Source organism: Culex pipiens, chromosome 1 (genome assembly GCF_016801865.2).
Source record: "Culex pipiens pallens isolate TS chromosome 1, TS_CPP_V2, whole genome shotgun sequence".
Taxonomy (NCBI): Eukaryota; Metazoa; Arthropoda; class Insecta; order Diptera; family Culicidae; genus Culex; species Culex pipiens.
The window spans coordinates 36,616,277-36,641,723 of record NC_068937.1 but is presented as its reverse complement, the minus strand read 5'-3'; the positions used below and the strand labels follow the sequence as shown (position 1 = coordinate 36,641,723).

The 25,447-nt window shown below is 34.5% G+C and overlaps 1 protein-coding gene across 3 annotated transcripts in view; it reads right to left on the bottom strand.

Moving 5' to 3' along the window:
• Positions 1-232: 232 nt before the first annotated feature.
• LOC120414188 (nuclear receptor corepressor 2) overlaps positions 233-25,447 on the bottom strand; it is a 45,970-nt gene continuing 20,755 nt past the window's right edge. For 2 of the 3 annotated variants that reach the window (XM_039575266.1, XM_039575267.2), the window contains 4 exons: positions 18,047-18,227; positions 8,907-9,123; positions 1,171-1,293; positions 233-772 (listed from right to left, as the gene is read on the bottom strand). In XM_039575266.1, the coding sequence (XP_039431200.1) occupies positions 606-772; positions 1,171-1,293; positions 8,907-9,123; positions 18,047-18,227 (688 nt within the window). In that variant the 3' untranslated portion in view covers positions 233-605. The remainder of the gene's footprint in view (positions 773-1,170; positions 1,294-8,906; positions 9,124-18,046; positions 18,228-25,447) is intronic. The other variant, XM_039575269.2, reaches the window with a different exon arrangement.

Below are 25,447 nucleotides of genomic sequence, written 5' to 3'. Positions count from 1 at the left end.
ATTTTTAAAATAAATTCATACGACCATTTCAAAAAATGCCCATGAGTTAGCATCATCAGCTGGCTTTGTTTACGTTTTAAACCACGTGGCGCGAAGATTTTGACATAAGCGATCTCGCTTGCGCAGGTTTTCGCCAAGAAGAAGTAAAAGAAAACCTGCTTCACTTTTTGAAATGTCCGTTCGTCCGTGTACAAAGGCAATGTATGTCACATTTAACAATAAAGCGACCAAATTTTTAATTTAGATTCTGTTTATTTCAATTCTTCATTTTACAATTTGTTGAAAAGTAAAACCTGTGCACTCATTTCATGCTTCTAAAAACGCACCTTCTCGGATGGCAGTGTTGGCAGTGAATGCACTCTTGTCCTAACGAATTTTACCTTACATTTTCTATATATTCGACGAAATTCTAATTCTTGAAGGAGAAATGCACTTTTCTAAACAAACAAAAAAAAGATAATCAGAGTAAAGGGTAAAAGTACAAAAAATGAAACTGTGTGAGCACATGTCGCAGGAGAACCTTAAAATCTTATCAAACTAAACAATTAGGTAGGTGTAAAAATTTCAGTTAAAAGTCGCCTAACCCTCTCTCGCTCGCTGCGCCCCTATTGCTTCAACGCAAACCGGGACCGGCCCAGGCGACTGGTCAGCGACTTGACACCGCTGGTTCCCTCGCTGCCGTTGCTGTTGTTGCTCTGCTCGTTCTGTTCCGACGGAGCGGCGTTCTGCTCAGGTTCCTTGCGGACTGGTCCGAAGCGGCGTCCCTTTGGCACTGCAATGGCACACACACACACGTACACAGGTAGAGAGTTAGAAGTGTGGAACGAAAGTGGAGAAGGGGAAAGAGAAAGAGAGAGAAAAATGAAGAGAAATGGAGAGAGGCAGTTGTGAAGCGTGATGAAAGGGTGATAGAGAGAATGGTTGCGTAAAAAAAAAGAGATAGAGGGAGTATTGAAAAGGTGTAAGAAAAAGAAGTTTAGTAAAATATATGAACACGTTTTATTAAAAGAAACCGAAGACGTGAAAGTGTAAAGATAGGAAGAATAGGATTTAGAAATAAAATAAAGAATAAAAATAGTATAAAGTATAGAGAGAATAAAGATAAGAAATATAAACAGAGAAGAGAAATAGAATAAAATAGAGACAAAGAAGATTAATGGTATAATTTACGTTTCGTTAAAGAAAAAACAACATTATCTGCAATTTTACCGATTGCTGGGGCCTTGGCGGAGGATTTGGCTGGTGCCGGGGCAGGGATGTCCTCGTCGTCGTAAACCCTCTCCTTGGGGGGAGCTGCAAAATGACGTGAAAAAAAAATAAGATAAGAAAAAGGACATAAGAAATTCAAAAAATTAATGAAATTCAAAAAATTCAACAAATTCAAGAAATTCAAGAAATTAAACAAAATCAAGAAATTCAAGAAATTCACGAAATTCAAGAAATTCGAGAAATTCAAGAAATTCAAGAAATTCAAGAAATTCAAGAAATTCAAGAAATTCAAGAAATTCAAGAAATTCAAGAAATTCAAGAAATTCAAGAAATTCAAGAAATTCAAGAAATTCAAGAAATTCAAGAAATTCAAGAAATTCAAGAAATTCAAGAAATTCAAGAAATTCAAGAAATTCAAGAAATTCAAGAAATTCAAGAAATTCAAGAAATTCAAGAAATTCAAGAAATTCAAGAAATTCAAGAAATTCAAGAAATTCAAGAAATTCAAGAAATTCAAGAAATTCAAGAAATTCAAGAAATTCAAGAAATTCAAGAAATTCAAGAAATTAGAGATATTCAAGAAATTCAAGAAATTCAAGAAATTCAAGAAATTCAAGAAATTCAAGAAATTTAAAAAATTCAAGAAATTCAAGAAATTCAAGAAATTCAAGAAATTCAAGAAATTCAAGAAATTCAAGAAATTCAAGAAATTCAAGAAATTCAAGAAATTCAAGAAATTCAAGAAATTCAAGAAATTCAAGAAATTCAAGAAATTCAAGAAATTCAAGAAATTCAAGAAATTCAAGAAATTCAAGAAATTCAAGAAATTCAAGAAATTCAAGAAATTCAAGAAATTCAAGAAATTCAAGAAATTCAAGAAATTCAAGAAATTCAAGAAATTCAAGAAATTCAAGAAATTCAAGAAATTTAAGAAATTCAAGAAATTCAAGAAATTCAAGAAATTCAAGAAATTCAAGAAATTCAAGAAATTCAAGAAATTCAAGAAATTCAAGAAATTCAAGAAATTCAAGAAATTCAAGAAATTCAAGAAATTCAAGAAATTCAAGAAATTCAAGAAATTCAAAAAAATCAAGAAATTCAAGAAATTCAAGAAATTCAAGAAATTCAAGAAATTCAAGAAATTCAAGAAATTCAAGAAATTCAAGAAATTCAAGAAATTCAAGAAATTCAAGAAATTCAAGAAATTCAAGAAATTCAAGAAATTCAAGAAATTCAAGAAATTCAAGAAATTCAAGAAATTCAAGAAATTCAAGAAATTCAAGAAATTCAAGAAATTCAAGAAATTCAAGCAATTCAAGAAATTCAAGAAATTTAAAAAATTCAAGAAATTCAAGAAATTCAAGAAATTCAAGAAATTCAAGAATTTCAAGAATTTCAAGAAATTCAAGAAATTCTAGAAATTCTAGAAATTCTAGAAATTCTAGAAATTCAAAAAATTCAAGAAATTCACGAAATTCACGAAATTCACGAAATTCACGAAATTCAAGAAATTCAAAAAAATTCAAGAAATTCAAGAAATTCAAGAAATTCAAGAAATTCAAGAAATTCAAGAAATTCAAGAAATTCAAGAAATTCAAACTGTTTTTCAGTAAAATCGCCGAATCTCGCCAATATTTCATTTTGGTTTGAGGTTTGCATTAATTATTATGTAAAATTGTCCGGGGAACACGATGGTGATAAAATAAAAAAATAAAAATGAAAAGAATAGGTTAAAAATTTTTTTATAGCATTTCTTGGACAATTTTCTATAAAATGCAACCTGTAGCAAGTCTTTTGCTCAAATAGTTGCAAAGTTATGATTAAAAGAAAAAAAAAAAGTTTTTTCAGAAAATCGTCAAAACTGAGGGCGGTGCCAAAAATAGAGTAATGGTCGATAGATGAACGTTCCCTTCAAGTTTGGTCAAAATCGGTGAAAGTCGAGTTCAAAAGAGTACCCAGTTGACCTGGAATGACCCATGTAGAGCACAGTTCAGAATTGGATATTAGGACCAATAAAGGGACATTTGCCCAACTTAAAACTGTTACACTAAACTGTAAACTCTGCGATCTAATCGTATCAACAGTAGCAGCCACGCCAAGAACTACTAACGTTGACCTGCAGTAGTAGTAGGTTGAGGTGGTCCCCCTTAACCCACACGGCCAACTACGATCAGTTTCCACCAACCGCGGGCCCGCCCGTCCAAAAGAAGTCGTCAGCATGACACTCTCGGAGGCCTTGATATCGTATTATTAAAATCGCCTTCTTCTTGTCAGCAGCGCCCGTCCGATGCAGCTTGACCATGTCTACACGACGGCCTACTATGCACGGCACACGACCCGAAGAAATGCCGCTCGAGAGACGGGCCTGCCTGAGATGATGATGATGAAATCCGATTGCTTCGAACCGTGTAGCACACGGGCAAGCGCGCTGATCACCATAGTGACGGCAGCCGTGGCGGCGCGGGCCGATTGAGGCAGAATTTGGGCCGCGCTAGAACCGGTTCCAGCCGTGGTCGTTTGCAGCCGCCGTCGCCACTGCAGAAGGACTTGATATTGACATTTTCTGGTGATTTGTTGAAATATTCGCCAATTTTTCATTGACCCAGTTTCGACGAGCCGCGAAGATCCAGTTTTCGAGCCGGGAAGAAGTTCGAAGGATGCGACGATGGACCATTTTTGGACAGGCAGCAGGAAAAACTTGCACGCAAGGTTGATCTTGATTAAATGTCAGCTGAACTTGTCCGCTTGTCATTGGAGGAATACCCTTGGCGGTGGCCGAAATGGAGTGCCTCAACATTGCATTTATTTATTTCTCACGATGTCCAACATCGGCCACTTTACCCTACCTCCACAAACACACTCGCACACGAAACGAGTTTTATAAGCTCTTGTAATTCGGTTACGGTCGATTTGCCAAACTCGTCGATGCTCGTGGTTTTGGTCTATCGAGATGCTGCTAATGCTTTTGTGTTGTTTTGTTGTTGTTTTTTGTGATCTGATTCATTAATTTTCTTGCATTTTGTCTGTGCCTGCACTTCTTCGATTACTTCTTCTTCTTTTACGTTGATTTCGAGGTGTGAAATGACCGGTAGCGTTTTTAATTGGATTTGAACAATTTGAGACTGTTTGAGACAATGTTTGAGATGAAAAGCCTCTTAATGAAAAAGAAAATTCCATGAATTTCTTAAATAAATAGCCAAACAAAACTGCAAAATAACCACTTTCTTGAAAAAACAAAAACTGGATGGAAAATTCTTAAAATTCAAACTTCGTGGACCAATCTTTAGGTTAGCCTGCTATATGCTTCTAAAGCCTGTTGTAGTCGAGGTACGTTTTTCGATCGGTTTACTAGTATTTGAAAAACAATTTATTTCATGACAGTTCCAAGCATGAAAACCTAGGCGTTTTTAGGCGTTTCTCATAACTTCCTATTGCTGAAAATCCACTAAAAATATAATTTCCAATTCTTCCCTGAAGATTTCAAGAAGATATTATATGATTTAAGTGAGTAACAGACGAATTAAGATTGAAATTTTACCATGCGCCTACTCAAGTAACATTTTAGGCTTTATCAAAGCTGTCACAGCCGCTATATAACCTATCAGCCAAAACCAACATTAAAACCCTTTAGTCGTAACAAACTCCCCAGAACCTTAATAAACCCTCCACTTAAAACCCAAAAGGACCTCCGCAAAAGGTTGTCACGGCCTATTTATAAAACCTACATAGGAGTTCAAGGCTTTACAACTGAATCCTAACAACATCCTCAAAGCCTTGATAAAACCTTTGTTAAAACCAAGTCAGGAGTTAAGGAAAAATGACATTTCATACGTCTTCAAACGTCTTATGTCAAATAGGTTTTATTTTGGCAAAAAATAAGTCTTTGTCCTGCTAAATGATAAAATGGAGATAGTTTGCAAAAATGGCATTGAAAAATAATAGATATTAGAGGTAATCAAAATAATTTGAAAGCTTATTTCTCACAGTTGGTGGCTCAAATTCAGTTGCGGTTGAAATTTTATTGATAAATGTAGGGTTGATAGAGAGCAATTCCAGCCCAAAACAATAATTTTTAAGGTACATTTTTCTCGACCCTCTCCGATTACAATGAAACATTGTAGACATGTTATCCTACGCTTATATAAGCCATTTTTGTGTATATGGAGCCAGTTACACTCGATAATGACATTTGAGAAGGGCGTAAGTGTTTTAAATATTTTTGTATTTCGTAATTTAAATACTTGTGTATCTCGAAGCCGTTGCATCATATTAAAAAGTGGTCAAAGACAAACTTTTAGGAAACTTGACGGGCTTTCCGAAAAAAAATGGATGTATGGGCTTACATATATAAGCTAATTACATTGCTCATAACTGAAAACATAATATTATTTCAGTGTAGTATAGCAACCTAGATAGTAAATTAGCTTATATCTGTAAGCCCATGCATCCAATTCAAATGTGGTCAAAGACAAACTTATGGGAAATCGGACGAGCTTTTCGGTAAAAATATTTTCGAGATTGAAAAATCAAGTCTGTCATATAGAAATTGCCAAAAATCATCAAAAAACCTATTTTTTCAACATTTTTATTTTTAAAACCGCTGTAACTTCACAAGGATTGGACTTAGGACACTGGTCAATATAGAGACTTTTGTGTAAAATTGTCTAGAGAATCAACTCTCGTGTTTGGTTATTGAAAATTTTGATGTTAAGAGCAATTAAAAAAACACAGTTTCAGTAAATGATTTTTGTATTTTTTAAGGTGAGTTCTGCATTTTTCGTGAGTCTTTTTGTTACATCTTTGGCTATTTTCACAAAAATTTTGAACGAAAAAAGATCGTAGGCTCACATTCAAATTTGACTATTAAACTTAAAAAACAAAAAATCTCATAAAAGAGGTGTGTTTTTTTCTTTCAGTGTATTTTTTTTCGGAAAGTCCGTCAAATTTTCTACAAGTTTGTCTTTGACTACTTTTTGATACGATGCAACTGCTTCGAGATACAGCAATATTTAAATTACGAAATACAAAAATATTTAAAACACTTACACCCTTCTCAAATGTCATTATCGAGTGTAACTGGCTCCATGTACGCAAAAATGGCTTATATATGCCTAGAATAACATGTTTACAAAGTTTCATTGAAATCGGAGAGGGTCGGGTACAACCGATTCCCTATTTGACATGGAATTGCTCTAAAGCCAAAAAATCAACTCGCTTTGTAAAAAAATCATTATTTGTAATCATAGTTTTAAATGTTTGAATAGTAGTTTATGCAACAAGTTGCAAAAAGAGGATTTTTTCAGCGCGAGTCGTACATTTATCCAACGAGGTTCACCGTCAATTCCGTCGTGAAACTACTTACTTTTCCTGTCATTCTTGGACGACGAAATAGCCTACTTTTCTGTACCAAAAATAACAGAATCGAATAGCAACACTTTTCAAAATAAATGCTGAAAAGTTTTACTATTCAGCACTCAAATGAGAAGTTGAAATTGAACTTTTCAGCAACTTTTCAGCACTTGTTTTGAAAAGTAACGCTTTCAACATTTTTTTGATTTAAACGATTTTTTGACAAAATACAAGAAAATTTGACATAAAATTTCACTCAGTCTGTGTTTTTTTGGAATTGCAAAAAATGTTGTATGGAACTCGTTCCAAAACTTAATTTTTTCAGCACTCTTCGTATTTATCCAACTCGGTGAACCTCGTTGGATAAATGTACGACTCGTGCTGAAAAAATCCTCTTTTTGCAACTTGTTGCATAAATTACTATTATTGCAATGCTTTGAAAAAAAATGTTCAAATTATTTATTAACATCTATCGCTATTTAAATTAAATCAGAAATTCAGCATAACTGAGTGTTTTTGTCAAATTTAAATCAAATTTCTCAGTTCTCTATTTTTTCAACGAAGATGGCGGCCAATCACATTCAAGCAAAACACGCGTTTAGCGCCATATTTATGCACTGCTAATTGGCCGCGTTAAAAGCTTTTTCAGGAGCTTGTGATTTTAATTAAACTTTTTGCATGCCTAATGGCACTTAATAGCTAAAACACCCTTGGTTTTAAAGAAGCATGCGATAAAACCGTTTGGCATGACATTGCCATTGGGTTTTCAAGACGCTCTTTAAAACTTTCATAAAACCTTTTTGAAAGCCATTTGGCTTTTATTGTCACAAGGTTTTATGTCCGAGGCATAAAACCCTGTAAGAACCTATTAATTAGCTGTTGCGTATTGGTTGCGGTGAATGCCCAAATAAAACTACTAAGCAATCAAGATGCTACCATAAAACCTTAATAAAACTAGGTGGTGGCTAGTTGGTTTGAAAATGTTACTTGGGCTGTTTGGCTAGGGCCAAGGCTTTTGCTAATTCTACATTTTTATTCAACTGTCAGTTTGATTTTGAAATGATAATTTGGGTAGTCTTTCGGGATTTTGTCACATTAAATTTTAATATAAACTGTTCGTATCAAATCTCTTACAAAACAATTTTATCCAAAAGCTTGTGAAAACCTGAATTGAAAAATGTTCTTGTGAAAACACTAAGAACGATATTTTTCTTTAAATCAAACGTAACATTTCGTGAGCATTTTAATGTTTCTCAAAATTTGAAGATTATTAATATTTTATTGAGCAAATCACGTTGTATTTCAGAATGTTTTAAAAACGTGCAAGTCTAGCTAGCTTTTTTTTAAATCATTAACACTCTGATATCAAAGTGAAATTTGTGAGCTTTAAATATCTCTCAGTTTTATCTCTATAGGTCCCGAACTCCAAATTTATCTAAATAATTCCTCAACAGTTTTTGCCCAGAAAAACGTCAATTCACGATTTACATATGTTCATGAATTTGAGAACCACGAGAGAATATATTTACGTTTATAGCAGTAGTGCATTTATTCATCCAGCTTTAAAAATATCTTAGCTGCAATAATGAATAATAAATAATAAATCTGCACAAGTTTTTCGTAGACGGTAAAATTACAATCGATTTGACCATGCATAGTTAAACCTTACCTGGACTACAATATTTCAAAAACAATCTCTTGAACTTAACCCTTCACGCCAATTCCAGTGGTGGGCACGTGGCCAGCCAGTGACCAATGACCAAGCAAAAGAACCAACCCTCCCATCAATATTTTATCATCGAACCGCGAAAAAACAAAAGTGAGAGTGAAGTATCTTGCCCTAGCAGTGTAGTAGTGCGACGGGGCGGCGTGGATAACCTATAAAGAACTGCGGCCCGGTCTGAGCGTCTACACACACCGGGTGAGGTGTTCGCGAACCGGTCGATTATGCAAACCACCACGCGGCCACGACGATAAAATCGCTCAATCCATCGCGGAATGTGGTTCGAGTCTCGGTTGACGAGGGGGTTGGTGGTGGGTGGAGAGGATTACCGGTTTACGGTGGCGGCGGCGGCGCGAAGGTGGACCAGAATCGGATACTTTCTCTGGCAGGAGTGTAGATCTGTTGTTTGTCCGAACGTCCTTGCCCGGGGTGGATCCAGTTTTTGCCCCGGTTTTGTTTTTTTTGCGCCACTCGATGACATTTTGTTTTCTTGAGGAATGTCGTTTCCTTGCAAGGTTATCAGACTATATGGTTAGAACCATTTTGATTTTCAAATGAGTTTCTTGTTCAGATAAGTACACTAAATTCAGCTTCTAAATATTATTTTGATATCCATCCCTCTTACCTGGCTTGTTGTTCTTGGCGTCGAGGCGGCGTTTCTTCAGCGCCGACAGCAGATCGTCGTTGCTGCGGAACGGCCGGATGCTTGGCCGCAGGTTCTTCCTGGGCGCTTCGGTGGTGGTGGTGGTCGTCGTCACCAGCGGACCCCGGCCGGCGGCCGGTGCCTCCTCGCCGGCTTCGTCACCCTCGGGCTGCTCGCCCTCCTCGTCCACGTACTCGTCCTGGCGAGGGGGAAAATGAAGAAAATTAAAATAAAATTGTAAAACAAATTAGGAGATCAATGTGGTCCTAAAAACCTATGTAAAGTTGAATGTAAAACGGTAAAAAATTCGATTAAAAACCATTTGTGATCACTTTTTTTTAATTTAATGCAAAAAAAATCCTTTCCGAAAAAAATACACTGAAAGAAAAAAATACTCCACTTTTATGAGATTTTTTGATTTTTAAGTTGAAAAGTTAAATTTGAAGGTGAGCCAACGATTTTTTTTCGTTCCAAATTTTTGTGAAAATAGCCTAAGATGTTACAAAGAGACTCACGAAAATTGCAGGATGGAGCAACTCCCCTATAAAAATACAAAAATCATTTAATGAAACTGTTTTTTTGAAAAGTGCTCTAAACGTCAAAATTTTCAAAATCCGAGTACAGGAATCGATTCTCCAGGCAATTTTACATAAAAGTCTCCATATTGACCATTGTCCTTAGTCCAATCCTTGTAAAGTTACAGCGGTTTAAAAATAAAAATGTTGAAAAAATAGGTTTTTTGATGGTTTTTGGCAATTTCTATATGACAGACTTGATTTTTCAGTCTCGAAAATATTTTTACCGGAAAGCTCGTCCAATTTCCCATAAGTTTGTCTTTGACCACATTTCAATTGGATATATGAGCTTACAGATATAAGCTAACTTGATTAAAAAAATAGCTGTACATGTTTTCTTAAAATGTTGTTTGCATCAATTACTTTTTAAATTGAGGAATTCATGAAATTAATATAAAAAGATAATGTATGTTTTGATTGAAAAATTGATTTTGCATCTTACCCAAGGTTGTGCACAATAAAATTATCGAGGTTCGTTAACGATGACGATAGTTCATTTTAAATATACAGTGCCATCCCGTTTTTGGCAACAAGAAGCGATTTTCATGTTGCCAAAATCGGGAAATTTGTTTAAAGTGTATTTTTAAGTAATAACTGCTAATTTTTTTGTGAGAACAATCAGTAAATATTGTTAACATTTCAGGGGCGCCGACTCTGGGGGGGCACGGTACTTTTTGCCCCCCCTAAAATTTGGCTGGGGGGGCAGCCCATACATTGTGCCCCCCCCCCCCAGAAATTTTGGAAAAAAAATATGTTTATTTCAAATATTAAAAAAAAAACACAAATAATTGAAAATAATATCTAAAACTTAAATGGAACATTGTTTGTACACACGGATAGAATTCTTGTAAGCGAATCCGTAAAATATCTTAAAAACATTTGTTGTTTTTGAAATCGCTGAAAGTTTTTGAACAAAATCGTTTACAATTTTCTGAATTTAGATGCATTTTTTTCTAAATCGACAACGTTTTATCTATACCACTGTGCTCTCTAGGAAAATCAGTGAGCTTAGTACAAGAGCACAGAGGCATCGGTATATGATTTGAGAGATGTCGTCAACATAGATCACGCAAAAAAAAAGGCATATTTGAATCAACAAAACGTTTTGTTGATTTGAAAATCATGATTTTTGTTGAATCAACGCTAAACGTCAAAGCAATCTTTTCAAAACAACAAAAGATTTTGATGGTATTGAGAAAATCAAGGTTTGTTTCAACGCAAAATCGGCGTTGATAATATTCAACAAAAATTTGGTTGAATCAAACCTCGTACAGGCTGATTCTACAAAATATTTTTCTGCGTGATTTTACGGATTTGCTCATAAGATTTCTATCTGTGCATGTTGTTTCAAAAACAAAACCAATGTATTTTTTCCATAGCACCTTATCTACAATCAAACTTACGCAAACTCTTGCGAAAACAATCATCAAATTTTCAAACGCAACATTCGGCGATTTGCCATTGTAGATCAGGATTTAGCGAATATAAACTGAAACACTTTTCAAAATGGTCATTTGTTGACTGCTTTACATTTTCAAAATGCTGATAAATTCAATATTTTTTTTAAAGTAATTTTAGAAATGATTTGAAAAGATTTCAAATACATTTGTTAACCGTTCTATATCAATTTTAAGCCGAAATTCTTAAATTCTTAAATTCTTAAATTCTTAAATTCTTAAATTCTTAAATTCTTAAATTCTTAAATTCTTAAATTCTTAAATTCTTAAATTCTTAAATTCTTAAATTCTTAAATTCTTAAATTCTTAAATTCTTAAATTCTTAAATTCTTAAATTCTTAAATTCTTAAATTCTTAAATTCTTAAATTCTTAAATTCTTAAATTCTTAAATTCTTAAATTCTTAAATTCTTAAATTCTTAAATTCTTAAATTCTTAAATTCTTAAATTCTTAAATTCTTAAATTCTTAAATTCTTAAATTCTTAAATTCTTAAATTCTTAAATTCTTAAATTCTTAAATTCTTAAATTCTTAAATTCTTAAATTCTTAAATTCTTAAATTCTTAAATTCTTAAATTCTTAAATTCTTAAATTCTTAAATTCTTAAATTCTTAAATTCTTAAATTCTTAAATTCTTAAATTCTTAAATTCTTAAATTCTTAAATTCTTAAATTCTTAAATTCTTAAATTCTTAAATTCTTAAATTCTTAATTTCTTAAATCTTAAATGTTTAGATTCTTAAATCCTTAAATCCTTAAATTCTCAAATTGTTAAATTCTTAATTTCTTAAATCTTAAATTTTTAGATTCTTAAATCCTTAAATTCTCAAATTGTTAAATTCTTAGAAAATTAATTGATTTATCATAATTTTGAAATTTTTGATTATTTTAAACATTGAATTTTATTGTTATTTCTAAATTTCTGATTGTTTAAATTTCTGCTTTTGATTTCTTTACATTTTCAAGCCATGAGTTTTTTTAACCCTAGAATTTTTTTATACCTCAGTTTAACATCTTTTTATGCGAGGCGTTACGTTTTTCTTATTTGTAAATTTCTCTGGAACGACGCAACATTTTTGCAATCTTTTAAAAGCAATTTGTAGGTTGTAGGTTCAGATCTACAAAACGCTTTTTGAAGCTTTCTAAAATAAAGAGAGGTTTCTCTGTATTATTATTTTTTAAATTTTGGAATGTTAAATTTGGTGTATCTGTTATTTTTTTCTAAATTGCAGATTTGAAAAATGGATGTTTTTTTAAATGTGTATTTGTATTCTTAAACTTCCGAAGTTCTTAATTTTTGCTTTTTACTTTTGTTTTTATTTTTAGAATATTTGTATTGTTGAATTTGTACATATCTGATAATTTTTATTATTGACTGTTATTTCTAGAAAATAACTAAGAATATGCCAATGCGAATGAATTCGCCTTCCAAACATATGAAAAATTACCCCCCAATTAACAATCACGTTTGAATAAATTATATATTTCTAAAAAAAATGGATTCCGGATGAAAAAAATCCGTATCACATCGTAATAAAATTATTAAAATTTCTTGATATACAAGAAACATAAACGTCTAATCGCCACTCTTGCCTATCGATTTCGGAAAACAACCGTGCCCCCCCAACATTTTCGACTAGTCGGCACCCCTGTAACATTTCATAATGAAGGATGTGGTTTAAGGGAATATTCATAAATCATGTAATGAACGAAAGAGATGAATTTTTAACTTTCAAAAAATAAATTATTTTATGATTAAAAATATTATTTACATGTATGGCAAATAATGAAAATTTAAATGGGGTTTAAAAAATATGGTATTTGAAATTCCGTATTTTGCTGATTTGTTTGAACTATTATACTCGCTTTAGGCCGTTGCAAATAATTTTCAAAGTTTATGTCGCCCCCCCCACCTTCAAAGTTGGCCTGAAAAACCAGGGGCCAAAAAAATATTTTTTCGAAAAACTTCAAAATTTTAGTGTAAATTAAAGTTTAACCAACTGAAAACCAGTTAAAATGCATTTTCCCGCGTTTATAATCATATTTAGCATGTTTGAACTCCTTTAAAAACATTTTAAGAGCGAGTCCACGAACAGGGCATACCCCTTTGTATGGGACGTCATTTGGACCTCACCAATCTGCCTGAAATTTTCAGGGGTTGTTTGTACATATAAAACTAGCATCTGGCCAAAATATGAGCACTCTAGGTCAACGGGAAGTGGGGCAAATCGGGACACGAAGTTTGAAGGTTCAAAAACGTCAAAAATCTTAAAAATGCTATAACTTTGGCAAAATTCAATTTAATTTCAAAATTCAAAATGCATCTGAAAGGGCTTGAAAAATGCAACAAAATGCAGGGTAGAGCATCTCAATTGGTTATTTCTAAAGGGAGTTATTGGCAGTTTAGTGAAAAAATAGCATAATTTTCAAACTCATATAAAAAAGTGTTCCATCCAGATATCAACTCGGTTCGACCTGCAGCTTGTAGGGGACATCTGGGACTACCATCTGAGACTGAGAACGCTTTGGGTAAGGCAGTTTAACATATTAAATAGACACTTTTACTTTTAGTGAATTTTTTCGTTGTAAATTTTTGCTCGGGGGACCCCTTAGATCCCATTTTTTGGTGATAATTTTATCATATTCGTGTTCCTGAGACAATTTCACAATAGAAACATGCATAAAAATGTTTGTTTTCATCCATTTTAACCCTTTTAAAAATGAAAGTTTAAAAAAATTGAGAAGCTGCTTTTTTTCTGGTGTCATCTAGTATCCTTGGAAACGAACTTGATTTTCAATAAATGTGAATCGAAGATTTTTTTGAACTTTTATTTTTTAAAGGGTTAAAATGGATCAAAATAAACATTTTTATGCATGTTTCTATTGTGAAATTGTCTCAGGAACACGAATATGATAAAATTATCACCAGAAAATGGGATCTAAGGGGTCCCCCGAGCAAAAATTTACAACGAAAAAATTCACTAAAAGTAAAAGTGTCTATTTAATATGTTAAACTGCCTTACCCAAAGCGTTCTCAGTCTCAGATGGTAGTCCCAGATGTCCCCTACAAGCTGCAGGTCGAACCGAGTTGATATCTGGATGGAACACTTTTTTATATGAGTTTGAAAATTATGCTATTTTTTCACTAAACTGCCAATAACTCCCTTTAGAAATAACCAATTGAGATGCTCTACCCTGCATTTTGTTGCATTTTTTAAGCCCTTTCAGATGCATTTTGAATTTTGAAATTAAATTGAATTTTGCCAAAGTTATAGCATTTTTAAGATTTTTGACGTTTTTGAACCTTCAAACTTCGTGTCCCGATTTGCCCCACTTCCCGTTGACCTAGGGTGCTCATATTTTGGCCAGATGCTAGTTTTATATGTACAAACAACCCCTGAAAATTTCAGGCAGATTGGTGAGGTCGATGCGAGATGGGTATGCTTTGCTCGTGGACTCGCTCTTAAGTTTTCATGAAATACCAATGTACAGTCCCAGAATTTTTTTTTTGGGAAAAAAAATACGTCAATACGCATGTAAAAAGCATTTTAAAACACTTTTTGCCTTCCTCACTGAGGTAAGGCTATAATCCTGCTCTAAAAATGAACTTTGCAAAAAAACGTCGTAGACCCACCTTCATGTGTACATATCGACTCAGAATCGAAAACTGAACAAATGTCTGTGTGTATGTGTGTGTGTATGTGTGTGTGTGTGTATGTGTGTGTGTATGTATGTATGTGACCAAAAAACTAGCTCATGTTTCTCGGCACTGGCTGAACCGATTTGACCCGAACCTGTTGCATTCGACTTGGTTTAGGGTCCCATAGATCGAGTTTCATACAGATTGAAGTTTCGATAAGTAGTTCAAAAGTTATGTATATGTATGTATGTATGTCACTTAAATGTATGTAAACTATGTCCGGGACCATCATCCGACCCATCGTTGGTTAGGTTATCAGAAGACCTTTCCAACGAGTCCAAAACATTAAAGATCTGGCAACCCTGTCTCGAGATATGCCCACTTAAGTGATATTGATGTACTTTTTGGAAGCCGGATCTCACTTAAATGTATGTAAACTATGTCCAGGTCCATCATCCGACCCATCGTTGATTAGATTATCAAAAGACTTTTCCAACGAGTCCAAAACATTGAAGATTTGGCAACCCTGTCTCGAGATATCCCGACTTAAGTGATATTGATGTACTTTTTGGATGCCGGATCTCACTTAAATGTATGTAAACTTTGTCCGGATCCACCATCCGACCCATCGTTGGTTAGGTTATCAAAGGACCTTTCCCATGAGTCCAAAACATTGAAGATCTGGCAACCCTGTCTCGAGATATCCCGACTTAAGTGATATTGATGTACTTTTTGGAAGCCGGATCTCACTTAAATGTATGTAAACTATGTCCGGATCCACTATCCGACCCATCGTTGGTTGGGTTATCAAAAGACCTTTCCAACGAGTCTAAAACATTAAAGATCTGGCAACCCTGTCTCGAGATATGGCCACTTAAGTGATATTTATGTACTTTTTTATTCCGGATCTTAAAAATAGATGAAATTTTTGTACAATTCCATCATATCAGCCATTGTTGGTAATAAGTGAGGAAGGCTCCAACCACATAGGTGGATTAAGTTAGTTTTTCATCCAAAAGTTGAAACTTAGGCTTGTAATTTCAATTTTTATATTTTTTTAGACCTCCCCCTCCCCCCTCGACTTTGGTCAGAGCCGAGGGACATAAACTTTGAAAAATATTTTTGGTCTCGTAATTCTTTCAAAACATAAATTATTTAATAAGTACTTAAAAATATAATTATTTTAATTTTTGGCAACACGAATTTTTCAAACCTTTCCAATTGCAAAAAATAACGGAAATTTTTAAATTGATCTTTGTTGTGTGAAGTTTTCAGATTGCATCAACAATCGACAATTTAAAAGAAAAGTGAAGTTAGTCTCATTCATCAGTAATTTTTGACGACAGTCAATTTTTCGAATGTTGACAAAAATGGGATGTCACTGTATATAAACCGATTTGAAATAACGTTTTGATTTTCCCTGTTTGAGAGTTTTACTTCAATTTGAACAATTTGAAAGGATTCAAAATGTGGCAAGCATTCTGACTGCTTTTTAGTTTTAAAATGAAATACTAAAATTTTCACAAAATACAGTGTTTTTGTTGAAATTATTCAAATTTCCATAATTTGCAATATGTGTATCAAGCGACTTGAAATTTCGTATGCATTTTTACTGTTTCAGTCACGGTGTATTTTTACGAGAACATTAAGATAAAAAATTCGGCAAGTCTGATTTTTGGCACCATGAAAGAAGGGCTCTTTCCCGACATTTTGCGGGGTCCGGCGAAATTTTTCGTCGGGGAGTCTAGAGCAACTTTTTTTTGAGGATAAAGCCCATAAAAATCGATGGGTTCATGTTCTTATCCATCAAATTCCTTATGAATGTGCCTCAAGAGACTCTAAATTACATATTTGAACTCAAATCAAAAGTTTCCAACTCAAAATTACCAGATTTCTAATTTTCTTTGAAATAACCCCAACATCCAAACTGGAAACCTCAAAACAACCGAATAATTTTTTTTCTTTGCATAATTTGTCATAAAAATACAGCAACAGATTGCCCGGATACAAATTCGGGCTTACCCAAAATGTTCCCAACATATTTTTTATCAATCCTCTGCGATAAACCACTCAATTATTTTAAAACATTTTTGAATCAATCACATTGTAGAGAACAGTTTTCTGAACAATTTCCATAAAAAATATCAATTTTGGTTCAATATAAGCCGAGATATACCCAATTTCGTAAAATAAAAACTGTCTTTCTCCATAATTTCTGGATTTAATTCCCATTCAAACGATGAACACTGCCTTCTATGATAATTTTAAGGATGAAAACATTTTGCTGAAACATAAAAATTAAAAAAAAAATTGATGAAATTTATTGAAATTATTTTATTAGAATCATAAAAAACTCAGTAGGCAGTGTTCATCGTTTGAATGGGAATTAAATCCAGAAATTTTGGAGAAAGTCATTTTTTATTTTACGAAATTGGGTATATCTCTGCTTATATTGAACCAAAATTGATACTTTTTTATGGAAATTGTTCAGAAATCTGTTCTCTACAATGTGATTGATTCGAAAAAGTTTCAAAATATGTAAGTGTTGTATGGCAGAGGATTGAAAAAAATAATGCTGGGAACGTTTTGGGTAATAAATAGAATTTAAATGAAAAACTCTAAGTTAAGCAATGGTTTAAGATTGAATTTGTATCCGGGCAATCTGTAGCTGTATTTTTATGACGAATTGTACGAAAAAAAGATTTTTATTCGGTCGTTTTGAGGTTTTCAGCTTAGATGTTGGGGTTATTTCACAGAAAGTTAAAAATCTGGTAAATTTGGGTTGGAAACTTTTGATTTGAGATCAAATATATAATTTAGAGTCTCTTGAGGCCCATTCATAAGGAATTTGATGGATATGAACATGAACCCATCGATTTAAATCGACTTTTCTGAAAAAAAATCCTAGAAAATCGAAAAAAAATCTCAAAAAAAAGATGCTCTAGACCCCCCGACGAAAAATTTAGCCGGACACCGCAAAATGTCGGGAAAGAGCCCTTCTTTCATGGTGCCAAAGATCAGACTTGGGCGTCATCCATAAAGTATGTCACACTCTAGGGGGGGAGGGGGGTCTGAGAAAGTGTGACATTGCGTGTTATAAGTATAGGAAAAGCGTGACAAAGGGGGGGAGGGGGTGAGTAAATTTTGGCTGATTTTAGCGTGACGTACTTTATGGATGAAGCTTTGCCGAATTTTTTATCTTAAGTTTGTTCTAGGAAACACACCGTGTTAGTGTTTTTGGAATGAAATATTGAAATTTTCAAATAATAAGGTTTTCTTATAGTTTTAGTTTAGGGCTTTTCCACACTTCCAAATAAAACGTTATTATGTGAAAAATTCTATATTTCATTCCAAAAACATTAAAACAGTAAAAATGCATACGAAATTTCGCAATATAAGTATTTTTACAAAAAAGAAACAGTAATAAAAGCCTTCAAATCTAGTTCACTCACCTCGGCGTACTCGGGCGGTGGCGTCGTGGTCGTCGTCTTGGCCAGCGGGTTCTGTCGGCCGATGTTGCCCCGTCGCAGCAGCAGGTTGTTCCGGCTGTTGGCCGCCCCACCACCACCGTCCTGTGAGTGCACGGAAGTGACCGCCGCCAGGCAGAGCAGGGTGATCACCATCACGGAAGCCCTGGAAGAAACAGAGAGAGAGAGATCCAAATTATTCAGGAAGTTGTTCAGGAATTTGGCCGGTGTCTAATCCTGATCTAAATTTGCTGAAATTGACGACCGAAACCGGCTCCAAAAAACGCTAATTTAAATGACTGGTTCGTGATGGTTGAGGCAAGTTCTGATCGACCGGCTCTGCCTTCACTGACCTTCGCATATTTCTTCCTCGTGTTTGGACGGCGTCCAAAGTTCCGCGTTCTACGCAAAAATTACATATGCAATTCTCCAGAAACAAAAAAAAAGCGAACTGACCGGTTCTTTGAACTGTTTCAAACAAGCTGAAGAATTTTTGAAAGTTAAACTCGTGCGATTGGTGTCAAGTGTTCCCTGTTAAGGTGACAGCCCAACTATTGCGGTACAGAGGGAAAGGACTTTGAACTTGACGTTCGTGGTTGAAGTGTTGTTGCCTCTTAAGGCAAGATCACGACGAGCCCCATCACTTGGCCGCGAACAACAGCCAAGGCTGTTTTTGTGCTGCAGTAAAACACCGTCGACCGTACAAGAGTTCCGGAACTCTTGTGTGGTTTGTTGAAGTGGTAAATCAGCCACGAGTGCAGTCGTTCAAGTCGTTCAGGGAAAAAGTGCAGTGCTGATTGGAATAAGTGATTCGTTAAGAGTTACGGGCGAGCGAGTGGTTTATGGTATGGTTGTTGAGGTTTTTTCTTGGGCGATGAAATCGGAGAAACTTCTGTGAAATATTGATCGTTTAAATGTGATTTGAGGGCAATTTAAACGACTGTTTATGAAGATTTCCGCAAACAGTTTTCAATTCCGTTTCCAATACTACTGCAAAATCAATAATTAATTCTGTTTTTAAATCTGTACAACCCAACCCAATATTTACTATGGTCTAGAGCTTGAGGATTATGGCTATGAGAAAAAATCCTAATATTGAAATAACAAGCCATAATTTGTGGAAAATGCAGTATACGGTTGGATTGCAATGATTAGTATTCAAAAGTTATAAGTTTCAATTTTTTTAAAGATTTTTCTTGCCATAATGTACAACGAAAATTTACAAAAATATGTTTGAATTAATGAAACATTTTAAAAAAATATTGTAAACGAAGGGATATCCAGTTTAAAATTACATTGAAACTTTCATCTCTTTTTTGAAAAAAATATTTTTTGCCCCTGGATTGAGCTCCCGGATGATGACAAAAACTTAAGAGGCAGTATTTGTAGATTCTGCTCGGTTTGTTCTAGAGGTCGTATCGAGTTGCTTTGATTTGGATGAAACTTTCAGCGTTTGTTTGTCTATGCTTGAGATGAACTCATGCCAAATATGAGCCCTCTACGACAAAGGGAAGTGGGGTAAAACGGGCATTGAAGTTTGAGGTCCAAAACACATGAAAATTCTTAAAATTTCTCGCATTTCCGTAAAACTTCATCAATTCCAACTCTCTTAGATGCATTCGAAAGGTCTTTTGAAGCCCTTCAAAATGTGCTATAGACATCCAGGATTGGTTTGACTTTTTCTCATAGCTTTTGCAAATTACTGTTAAAAATTGATTTTTTTAAAACCTTAATAACTTTTGGCAACAGCCTCCAACACCCATACTCCCATACAGACATGCATTGGCGCTGCACGCGGTTAGCACGCGTGCTATTTTAACGGATAGCACTGCGCTTTCAATCATAGCACTCGCCCTGGCACTCGAATACAAATGGTAACTAGGTTGTTTTTTCATTTGTTAATTGAAAATTTACTGTCATCATTGTCTAGAATGTTATGAAACTAACAACAACCACATTTATCTGTGAATTTGGTGCAGTGCTAGTGTTCAAGGAAAGTAAGCAAAAGATCCATGGTTCTGATCCTTTCAAGGTAAACTTTTTTTTTTTGCTTTTAGCATAAAATGTAACTTTTTTTTTAATCACAGCAGAGTATTGTCCTGGAATCAAAATAATAAAATTTGCATAGAATAATGAAGTTAATCGGTATGAAGCACCCAAAAATCAGTTCCAGGTGACCTGGAGACTTCATAGGACGTGGTCTGGCTGGAACTTGAATGGGCACAGGATTTGAATTTTAATTCTCTGAAGATTTTGCGGGCCCTGAGGTAAAATATTTATGGAAGAATCTGGAAAAAGGTATGTTGCAGTTGTTATAGATTCCCGTTAGCCGATGATCGAATTAGCTTGAGAACTTTGATTAAAAAGACTCTTTTCCTAAAAAGGAAAAAAAAACCCTATGAGTGCTAAGTGGGAGTGCTAAATATTAGCACTAGCACTGGGCTGGAGTAGTATGCTTTGAACTTGATGTGAGTGCTAAATTGGAAGTGCCAGTGCAGAGCGTGCCAATGCACGTCTGCTCCCATAGGTCAAAAGTTAGGGAATTTCATGGACTATAAGCCTACGGTATTAACTTTTTGGCCAATCGCAGTTTTTCTCATAGTTTTTCGATTTTTCTAGAACAAACATTTTACAACGTTAGTTTTTGCTCTGTAGGCCTCCATAGCGGCACTTTTTGGTCTCAATTTTGACATATTTGGAATCCTCAGAAAATTTTACATTAGATTGAGGTGTTGGAATTTGGAATTTGATTGGAAAAAATGTCATTTAGAATTAATTAAAATATTATTTAGAATTTTGTCGGATTAGGGGTAAACAAGTTTTCGCCTACTTGATACAGCATTTGACGTATTGATCATAGGGTAAATAAGATCTATTTCTTTTTTTCAAAAATTTTTTATTTAATTATTTTTTAAATCAAAATTACAACTCCAATACTTCTAACTTACGTGAAATTGACCGAGGATTCCGAATATGACAAAATTGAGACCAAAAAGTGCCGTCTTCTTGGCCTACAGGGCAAAAACTAACGTTGTAAAATGTTTGTTCTAGAAAAATCGAAATACTATGAGAAAAATTGCAATTGGCCAAAAAGTTAATACCTTAGGCTTATAGTCCATGAAATTCCCTAACTTTTGACCTATGGGAGTATGGGTGTTGGAGGCTGTTGCCAAAAGTTATTAAGGTTTTAAAAAAATCAATTTTTAACAGTAATTTGCAAAAGCTAAGAGAAAAAGTCAAACCAATCCTGGATGTCTATAGCACATTTTGAAGGGCTTCAAAAGACCTTTCGAATGCATCTAAGAGAGTTGGAATTGATGAAGTTTTACGGAAATGCGAGCAATTTTAATATTTTTCATGTGTTTTGGACCTCAAACTTCAATGCCCGTTTTACCCCACTTCCCTTTGTCGTAGAGGGCTCATATTTGGCATGAGTTCATCTCATGCATAGACAAACAAACGCTGAAAGTTTCATCCAAATCGGAGCATCTCGATACGACCTGTTTCACATCGGTGAAAAACTCGCTCTTAATCAACTAGAAAAAAAAATGCAACAGCCTTTGGTACATCCAATTTTTTGCTTTTCACTCAGAAAAAAAAACTACCGATTTTTGTGATATTCAATTTAAATTCAGAAGTAAGTTCATGTGAGCCAATTCACAGTATATCCGTTTTTTTGGCGAAAATTGGTTCATATTGACAGATGGTTTAACTACCTAATTTAGTTGAAATAAATCTGAGTATTTGAGATACCAAATAATACATTTAATCAATTAAAGTATGGCTCAATTTCTTCAAATTAATGCAGAAAAAACAGTTACAGTTAATTGAATTTGTAAAAAAAAATATTAAACTGCGCAATATAAACTTTTTTTGTCGATAAATCAGGGTTTTTATATGTTTCAAATGATAAAAAAGGATTCTTTTGGGCTAGGCACAAGTTGGTCGAAATTCATTTGGCAATGTTGCCAATTTATAGTTAAGATCGTAAGAAAGAAAGAATTGAAAATTGTTTTCAAAATTATCAACGATTACATTTCAAAAAGCCATAAGACAATTATTTCTGGCCATTCAAATGTCAGGTTTGATTACAAAATATCTGAAAATATTTGTTTGCCGAAAGAACGGAATATAACACGATAGTTTCATTTTTTGATATTTTAAATAATGACGCATATTTGTTGAGTCACGTTTTTTTTAAATCGTGTTTTATTACAAGCAAAATTGGCAACACTGCCAAATGAATGCAAACTATTTTTGTCGTAGCTTCAATGTCATCTAAAACATATCCAAAATAGAAAAAAAATCACTGAGTTATTTTTTTCTGAGTGTTATAAGCAATATCTACAACTTTGCTAAATACATCATATTGATCATCAAATCCGTTCTCAACATATAGATTTTTTATAAATTTAAAAAGCCTTTTTGTATGGACAGTAGGGTTACAACAAAAAAAAATATTTAAAGGACATCTCTCGACTCAATTCTTAAGCTCCAGATGCTGCCAAAGGGAAGAACGTTGAAGTCGATGAAAAAAAAAAATCTTTTCATGCAAAAAATAATCGCTTATTTATTTTCAGCATCAACTTGGATCGCTTTGCACTCTTGGACATAAATGTAGAGCTTGAAATTTCACATTAGAATCTCGCTTTTTACAAAAAAAAAAAAAATCTGCAAAATTAACACCACCTTCCGGGTGGTGCCTTCAGAATTCCCATAGAAGCAATTTTCCATCATTAGTTTTTCCTTATAATTTTCCATACACCTTTGGCAGCTGTCCATACAAAAATGATATATGAAAATTCAAAAATCTGTATCTTTTGAAGAAATTTGTTGATCGATTTGGAGTCTTGGGCAAAGTTGTAGGTATGGATAAGGACTTCACTGAAAAAATGATACACGGTATAAAAATGGAGATTTTTTATTGAACTTTTTGTCGATTTGCAAAAAAAAACAAACACTATTTTTGTATTTTTTTTATTTGTTTTAGGGGACATCAAATGCTAACTTTTCAGAAATTTACATGTTGTGCAAAAAATCTTAGACCAAGTAATGAATTTTTAATTCAATTCTGATTTGTTCAAAAAATGAATATGGGTCATTCCAGGTCAACTGAGTACACTTTTGGACTCGACCTTCACCGATTTGTACCAAACTTGGAGGGAACGTTCATCTATCGATAGTTAACAGAAATCCCAAGTTTGGTGCTGATTGGATCATCCCTTTATTTTTGGCACCGCCCTCTTTTATGGCGATTTTCTAGAAAACTTTCTTTTAATCATAACTTTGAAACTATTTGAGCAAAAGACTTTCTACAGGTTTTATTTTACAGAAAATTTTCCAAGGAATTCGATAAAAATGAAATTTTAACCCTTAAATGCCCACTAATATTATATTTTAACGTTTTAAGTATTAAAATTCAGTTTTGACCAATTGCTTATATTTTTATTTGTTTTATTTTAACAACATCGTGTTCCCCGGACAATTTTACATAATAATCAATGTAGACCTCAAACTAAAATGAACTATCGGCGAGATACAGCGATTTGACTGAAAAAAGTTTGCACTTGCGCTGCACTTTGTCTTATGAATTCAAATCCGAAATAAGTTTCTCACATATGAAAACCGAATTATGCGGGATTCGTCCCTTTTTGTTGAAAAGTACACTTTGTACTTCCGAGTGGTATGGTTAATGTTAACAGGTTGTCTTCCTATGGTGTCTTGATAAGGTCCAGTTCCCTTTACTAAGCAATCGAATCCAGAAGGGAAAAGATAACCAGTTGTGTTGGTCCGAGCTGGCATTCGAACCCCGATCTACCGCTTACGAGGCGGAATTGTTACCACTGGGTTACGTGACTCGGTTTTGTATGGACAGTTGCAGAATTTGTATGAAAAATTAAATGGACAAACTAATGCTGCAAAATGGCTTCTTTGGGCATACCGAAGGCACCAACAAAGTTTCAGCCGAATTAAAAAAATACAAAAAAATAAAAAAAGACAGATTTCGTAGAGAATCGCTCGGTTGCGACAGGACCTTGCGCTTTGACTTTGTTGTTTGAATGGAACTTAACTCGTAAAATTTGTGCGTTTTGAGTTTTGCCAGTTGTGAGCACCTTATCGACTTTTGCATTTTTCAAAAGCCACATGCACAGCAAATAAAGTAGTAATCCAGCTGCGTGTAAAAGGCCTGGGTGTAAAATAAATTTTGCATTATTCTATGAAATTCTGTGTAATATTACACCATGAAATATGTAGCCCATCAGTATGGGAAACCTACTTTATCGTTTATCCTTTCCATTTTTTATCGGTCTGATGGCCGAGCGGGCTAAGGCGCCAGTCCTTAATGTAGGTGCTTGGTTTGAGTCACGTCTGTTGCAACTTTTTTTTTGTGTTTACAAAAATTGTACATGCAGCGTGTAAAATTAAGTGTCTTTTTTGACGAAGGTGATGTGCATGCTTTTGCATGCGATTTTACCATCGGATTTTTTGCTGTGTGGGCTCATAGTCTATGCTCCAGGGAACTACTTTGCGGAAGTGTGAGAAAACATTCGTCAAATATGTCACACGTGTGCTTTGCGATATCCCTTCATTTTGTAGCGTTTATTGGGTTTAATGAAACGCTATCATTAACTCATTATCAACGTTTGTTAAAGAAACGAATTATTTTTTTTTTACCTTTTTGGAGTAATTCAACGCAAAATACCAGGGGAAATCGTTCAAAAAATCGATTACTTATACACGGGTTCACACAATATCATTATCGAACCAAGATGCATCGACTCAAAATTACGCAAACTTTCACGTGTCTGTCGTGTATTGACTTTTTTGTTCGTTGCCTCTTCACACACTGCATCTTATGAATACTCAAACTATATAAGTGCATTATGCAGTTAAACACATGCCCCAAACCCAATCGGAAGCTTGTTGAAACACGTCAGCGCCATCGTCACAGAGTGACAACACACCAACGAATAATATTGTATGCAGCGGAGGAAGTGCTCGTTCCAAATTGGAAGTGGATCTGCAATTTGTGCAACTCACTGGAAACCCCCACAAAACGAGGATCGGACCTTCATCTTGTCGGTGATGAGCAATTTCGTGGAACAAAATAAGCCAACTAATTGCCTCCAAAAATTGGTTCAAGTCCACACTGGTGTGCGGGGACTAGCCGTGTCATTTCAGTTGTCTCTGTACCGTTTTCTGGCCCGAAAAGACTTGCGCGCCAACAGGCGACGAACCGCACCAACTCGTGGTGCTAGAACAAGCCGCCGTGCAAGCCACCTGTGACATTTGTGACCCACTTTGCCGAAACGGGCACGGCCTGCAACAACAGCCGTCGTCGCCACGGAACGGGTTGTGGGGCGTTGCTGACAGATGGTGGTGGGA